Here is a 5,775-nt window from a genome sequence, read left to right on the forward strand (position 1 = left end):
TAATGCGATTGTGTATTAAGTAGTGCTTCATTCTGTGTCGCTCTTCACGTCACTCAACTAATTTAGTGTAAGAAATTTTTACATCAACCTTATGATGCTTTTAAATGATTGTGAATAGCAATTTCGATAATTAATATTTCAGTTTTTTATTTTACGGTCCTTCAGATAACGTCCATTATTTTTTATAATGTTAAATAAAAGTAAAGAAATACTATTTTTAATACTTTTTATTATTGCATATTTTAATAAGTTAGGTAAATACTAAGACTAGAAATTATATTTCACCTAACAATAAGAAAAGATTAATAAAAACTGTGTTCTTTTCTAACAGGTACATGAGGAACTTACGTTAGAATGAAAAGGCAAAGTAACATCAGTATCATAATAGGCAGGAGATATATTACAATACTACACAGTGTAGAATAGCTATTTACACAACTGGCCCCTAATTCATTTAATTAAAAGAACATGTACTTATTGAACAATGTTAAGAAGATTAATAACGTAATAATTTAACATTCATCACAGAAAAATCCTAATATTAATGAATAATTAAGAATTTATTTGCAGATAATATTGTCTTAAATTGTTACTTCTATATTTTTTACAACGTCGGTCCAGTCAATCTTAGAAGGAGTGAGATAAAACGCTGGTGCAACCTGGCATCCACAGGGACACTGACACCCCATAATCCAGCTAAATGATCCTAATTTAGTTCCACACTTTGGACAATGCAGTTTGCCTTGTGTTGTTTGAGTAATACCCTGCATCCATGACAAGGGTTCCAAAAAGTATGTTTTTGTGCAAAAGCTTCCTTTAGATTCCTTACTTGGATGTTTAAGCAAATTTGAAGCTGAGGCAATTATTCTACGGCACTTCTTGCATTGGTACACATTTGGCTCAGGTTGAATCCTGGTCAAACCAGGATCAGGTTTTATCAGGTCAAAGAAGTCCTGTGGGAGAATTTTTACCTTTTTTACTTTCTCTGCTGCCATTCTAAGGCGATAAACCTTGTACTTTTGATGCTCTTTATCCACTTTATATCCCATATCTTTATACAACATTAGTTGAGAAATAAATCCTTGGTTTGGGAAAACAATAGAGCGCTTCATTTTTACTTTTTCAAATGCCTCTCCATATGCCAATTGGTACTTTTTCATTAAATAAGCTATAACCACAGTTGCACTGCGAGAAACTCCATAAAAACAATGTACCAGAACTGCTCCACTCTGTAATCCTTCACATATAAACGCATAGGTATCATCTAAACGACTTAAGAGATCTTCCTTTGGTAAATCCGACAGTTGAATAAACATGTTTGTGATAGATTTTAATTCCAAAATTTTTCGAGGCAATGGACAACTGTCTATTGACAAAATACGATTTATATTCAATCTTTTGAGATTATTTATGTCTGTTGCTGCTGAAAGATTCCCCAAATACAAATTTATTTCGATTTCATCAACACTAACAGGGCCCGCACTAAAAAAAGAATGCAGTACGTCAACTTTGAGGTTATTTGGGGTGTTTGTATTCATTTTGTATTTCTTCAGTTATGTTGCACGAGTTAAGTGACCAAAATCGTATTATTCTTAGTATAAGTTAGTAATAATGAGAATAACAAAACTACAACGCAATATACTGATATTAAATATTAATAGTAATTTGTATAACTTTGTTTGTAAATAAATTAAGATGACATTAACGGCCTACGGGCCTACGCATACTTACTGCACCATAGATAGTAATGTGCAATTATCTATGGGACATATGCATTACACATTTATTACATGAAGGCAATTTTATTTTTTTATCAAAATTTCCCTCGTCTATTTTACATCATCGACGTTTACAAATGGACATGCCTTAGCGATCAGAATATTATCTATAGTCAGAATTGTGGTACAACAAAAACAGAGATGGAACGAAGTTTCGGACGATTCTGTTACGATAGTACGTAGTGTGTCATGAAAGAGATAGCACTAGTCCGAAAATATACGCCATTTCCCTCACTTTGCGAGTCAAGAAATTATTACAAGGGCATGACAAGGACATACGGCTAAGGCACGTCCATTAATATTTGTCTATGTTTTACATATTGTCTATGGAAATGGCCAAAACCATAGATAAGATATATGTAGTAGTTTTATATATCTGTAATCTGTCTCTAATCATAGACAAGGTCTGTAATCTATGACCGACTTTAAACGTCAAATGTAAATAACAATTATTTTAAGATGGTTCCAAAAAGAGCTATAAAAAAGCAAAATATCGTAAAAAATAATAATTACAATAATTTATCATTAAATGACGTTTTGTGTCCTATATGTAGAGGTATTCTAATCGAACCGGTGACCCTTCCCTGTAATCATGGGTTCTGTTCTGCTTGCTTTAATAGTACCATGGCTAATACAAATTTGGTTTGCCCACTTTGTCGAGTACGAGTTGGCTCTTGGTTAAGAGCTTCAAAAAAAGAAAATANATATTTTTTGAGGTGTCACAGTAATATACATTTTTTTTATTGTAAATAATTTTAATATAATAAATAAGTAACAAATGAAGTTACAATTTACAAAAAAATGTCGACTTCACACTTCAAGTTTACCATCAGCCCTTGATACTGTCGAATTAACCATACTTTCTCCTTTAAGCTTTACCTCCTCAAATGTACTGTATCCACTAACGACAAGAGGAGGAAACAAGAGCTAGTGAACTTTTGATAAGAAAATTAAAAGAAGAAGAGGAGTTAGAAAAGTCAATTATTGAAGAAAAATTAAAAAATGATGAACAGGTAGCTAAACAATTAGCAGAAGAGCTTTGTTTTGATCCTGGACCTTCCACTTCAAAACATTCAGAGAGGAGTTTCAAAAAAAGAGGTCCTCTGGATACATTTTTGAGGAATATGGCCAATAAACAGCTCTCTGTCTCATTAAAACCAATACCAGATGAAAAATGTGATAATTATAGAAAAAAAGATTTTACTACACAAGTACTTTTACAAGATAGGTCTGCTAGTCTGATAAAAAACAATGACAGTATCACTTTTTATAAGCTAAATAAAGTTGCCAGTGAGAGACAGAGCCTTGATTCAAATGATGCAATAACTTGTGAGTGTATATATTTCAAACCTATTGAACAGAAAAAAATTCCGCCTTCTAAAACAATTAAAATACTTCGAGTTCCTGCAGTTGCTGCTTTATCATCATCCAGTACTTTAAGGTAACGTTATATTAATTGTATTTAATATTTGGTTATAAATAAACGAATATTACATATTTAGTTTTAATTTACTGTACATGTTGGTTCTTCTTTTCTAAAATTTATTAATTTATTTTAGGGCACCATGTGGACATGTAGCATTTAATCACTCTGCGCTGTTATCACCTTTTGTGAGATTATGCAACTCTCCAACATTAGCATTGTCACCTAGTCTCAAAACTGGTTTTATGAGTAGAAAGAGAAGTAACAGTAGTTGTGAGAAGGAAGAATCTCAGGATAACAAAGATAGTGCACCTTCAGGGAAAAAAGCTCGAATACAGCTCAATTTAAGACAGACAAGAAGTATGACAAAAATAAATAGTGGTTCTGTTCCTATAAAATTGTACAAGAAACCAGAAAAGAGAAAGTCTCTATTGAAAAACATTAAAACCTCTCCTAGGAAAACTGGGAATAAATGCAATGAATCATTTGGGGAAGAAGAGAACGAACAGGATAAAAAAAGATTGGACTGTGAATTTGATAGAAGTTTTGGTTCTCCATTTTTAGGCTTCGAAAAGAATTATAAGTTTTCCTTGAAAGGAAGAAACGGAGTGAAAAACTTAAGTACCATATTTGATAATTTCAACAGTAACAATAAGTCACTTAAGGATGACAACTTAAAATCAAAATCACTTTTTGATGATAAAAATAGTTCTTATAGAAATGGAGAACATAAGAGCGAAAATGCAGAAAAAATAGGTGATAGAAATAATGGAATTTCTTTAAATAACATAGAACTTGTAATAGGAGCAAAATGTTTAAGGAGCGAATCAACTAAAAGGAAGCTTCAAGAAGAGGAAGACTTCAAATTGGCAAGAAAGTTACATGAAGAGTTAAATTATGTCAAATATCCGACCAGGAACAGTATTAGTCACATTTCAAAAAAATTTCCCACTCCCAGAAGGCAAATAACGTTATATAAATTTTTAGAAAAGTAGATTTTTAAAGTTACTGGATCGATACTAACATAAGTATTATAATATTATATAAACAAGTGTTCTAATGTATATAATATTTTTGTTATTATTTTCGTAAATTTTAATTTTAGAATTAAACTGAAATCTAAGATTGGTTTTATTTGCAAATACCAAATAACAAAAACTGAAAAATGATAAAACCAATTTTATTATTTAGACACTATTTTATGTACATTTACAATAAATTATCATCTATTGAAATTGGTGAAGCAGTGACTTACTTTGCAACCTGAAATGTAAAAATGGATCATAAGCAAAGTTGTAAATCCACAAACAGGCTACTTAAGGTAAGTATGGTGAGTGAACCCCAGGTTAAAGATATAAAAGTTCAATTTAGCCTGGGTCAAATTCACTACAATTATCTGAAAAAGGTCTTATATTAAAACTTGATTTATTACTTTCGAAGCATGCAAACGCCACAAGGGATTGGGTTGGGTTACGGGGGATAGGATGGAAATAGGCAAGCTAACTTAAGTTTCAATATTGGTGCATGCAGTGTTTTCATCAAGAGCAAATGCTTCTTCTTCTAAAGCATATTCTTCCAACAGACATTGGCACACTTCACTATCCAAACCATCACTCACCTCTTTATCTTTTTCAAATACTTCACCTACAACAGGAGATGATTTAGTAGATTTTTTTCCTAAATTACTTGCCATGTCTATAGCCTCTGAAAAACTATTAGGTAATTTTGGCAATGAAGGAAGTTCATGTATTGGTTCACCCTTTTTTACTGCAATGCATATTATTTAAGTCTCTTTTAAATAACTTAACTGAGCAATTACCTCCATAGGCGAAATTATAAGCAATAGTTGCATACTTTCGGGCTTCTGCAAGGCCAATTTGTGCATAATATCTAGCCTCGTTAGGATAACATACAGAAGCAACAGTTCCAGCACCTAATAAAGAATACAATGTCTTCTTAAATAATCTGCCTCTAATTGCTAATATAAATCCAGCAAGGCCTCCTATAGCTATTGCACCATATCGGGGAAAGGTGTTGTCTTCTTTTTGCAGAAACTGAATAACTTCTATAAATTACACAATAAAATAAATACATTTAAAGATTTTTGATTTACTTACCATCAGCCCTTGATACTGTCGAATTAACCATACTTTCTCCTTTAAGCTTTACCTCCTCAAATGTACTGTATCCACTAACAAGGTGTTGGCGAATTGTTCTAATAATGTCTTCAACAAATGTAGGTTCTGGTGGGCAGTGATCTTGAATACTTGCTGTACTAACAGCTACTGTGTTTGAATAAATGGGCAATTCGGATCTTCTGCATACACAGTTTTGTGGTGCCATACCTTTTTTTCCTTCTTCAGCTACTGTTACGGCTGCTGCTGTGAGAAAGAATGGCCTGAAAACCTTTAAAATCATTAATTAACATGTGATAAACGATATAATAGGCACTTAATACTTTGTTTCTCATCATAATTAATAAAATAAATAATTTTTATTAGGACAAACCAATCCGATAACCTAAAAATACCGATGATGACAAATGGGTGACAATCATAGAAAAATAATATTATT

General features: G+C 31.9%; 3 protein-coding genes across 9 annotated transcripts in view; 1 reads left to right on the forward strand and 2 right to left on the reverse strand.

Annotated features, from left to right (window-relative positions):
• Positions 1–209: 209 nt before the first annotated feature.
• LOC108735760 (dual specificity protein phosphatase MPK-4) lies at positions 210–1,735 on the reverse strand. The gene has a single exon (XM_018467900.2). It carries the CDS (start codon positions 1,536–1,538, stop codon positions 582–584), a length of 957 nt encoding a protein of 318 aa, XP_018323402.2. The 5' UTR covers positions 1,539–1,735; the 3' UTR covers positions 210–581.
• Positions 1,696–4,297, forward strand: LOC108735769. The gene is made up of 3 exons (XM_025978912.1): positions 1,696–1,744; positions 2,691–3,219; positions 3,338–4,297. The coding sequence occupies exons 1-3, from the start codon at positions 1,696–1,698 to the stop codon at positions 4,194–4,196; spliced, it is 1,437 nt and encodes a 478-aa protein (XP_025834697.1). The 3' UTR covers positions 4,197–4,297.
• A 68-nt stretch (positions 4,298–4,365) lies between these two features.
• LOC108733748 (MICOS complex subunit MIC27) overlaps positions 4,366–5,775 on the reverse strand; it is a 1,816-nt gene continuing 406 nt past the window's right edge. Inside the window, exons 1-5 of one of the 7 annotated variants that reach the window (XR_001937271.2) lie at positions 5,660–5,745; positions 5,319–5,607; positions 5,021–5,266; positions 4,634–4,845; positions 4,366–4,464 (exon numbers count right to left, since the gene is read on the reverse strand). Coding sequence is in view for 4 of the 7 variants with exons in the window: in XM_018465042.2 (XP_018320544.1) it covers positions 4,706–4,968; positions 5,021–5,266; positions 5,319–5,607; positions 5,660–5,674 (813 nt within the window). In the remaining 3 variants the exon portion in view is untranslated. The other 6 variants (XR_001937270.2, XM_018465045.2, XM_018465044.2 and 3 more) reach the window with 6 other exon arrangements.

The sequence above is a fragment of the Agrilus planipennis genome, unplaced genomic scaffold (genome assembly GCF_000699045.2).
Source record: "Agrilus planipennis isolate EAB-ADULT unplaced genomic scaffold, Apla_2.0 scaffold138, whole genome shotgun sequence".
Lineage (NCBI taxonomy): Eukaryota > Metazoa > Arthropoda > Insecta > Coleoptera > Buprestidae > Agrilus > Agrilus planipennis.

What these genes read in the sequence shown, in the direction of transcription:
- LOC108735760 (XM_018467900.2), bottom strand. Translation starts at nt 1,538, where the DNA reads ATGAATACAAACACCCCAAATAACCTCAAAGTTGACGTACTGCATTCT.
- LOC108735769 (XM_025978912.1), top strand. Translation starts at nt 1,696, where the DNA reads ATGACATTAACGGCCTACGGGCCTACGCATACTTACTGCACCATAGAT. An exon ending in TACTTACTGCACCATAGATA is followed by an intron (nt 1,745 to 2,690) that starts GTAATGTGCAAT and finishes ACTAACGACAAG; the next exon opens with AGGAGGAAACAAGAGCTAGT. An exon ending in TCATCATCCAGTACTTTAAG is followed by an intron (nt 3,220 to 3,337) that starts GTAACGTTATAT and finishes AATTTATTTTAG; the next exon opens with GGCACCATGTGGACATGTAG.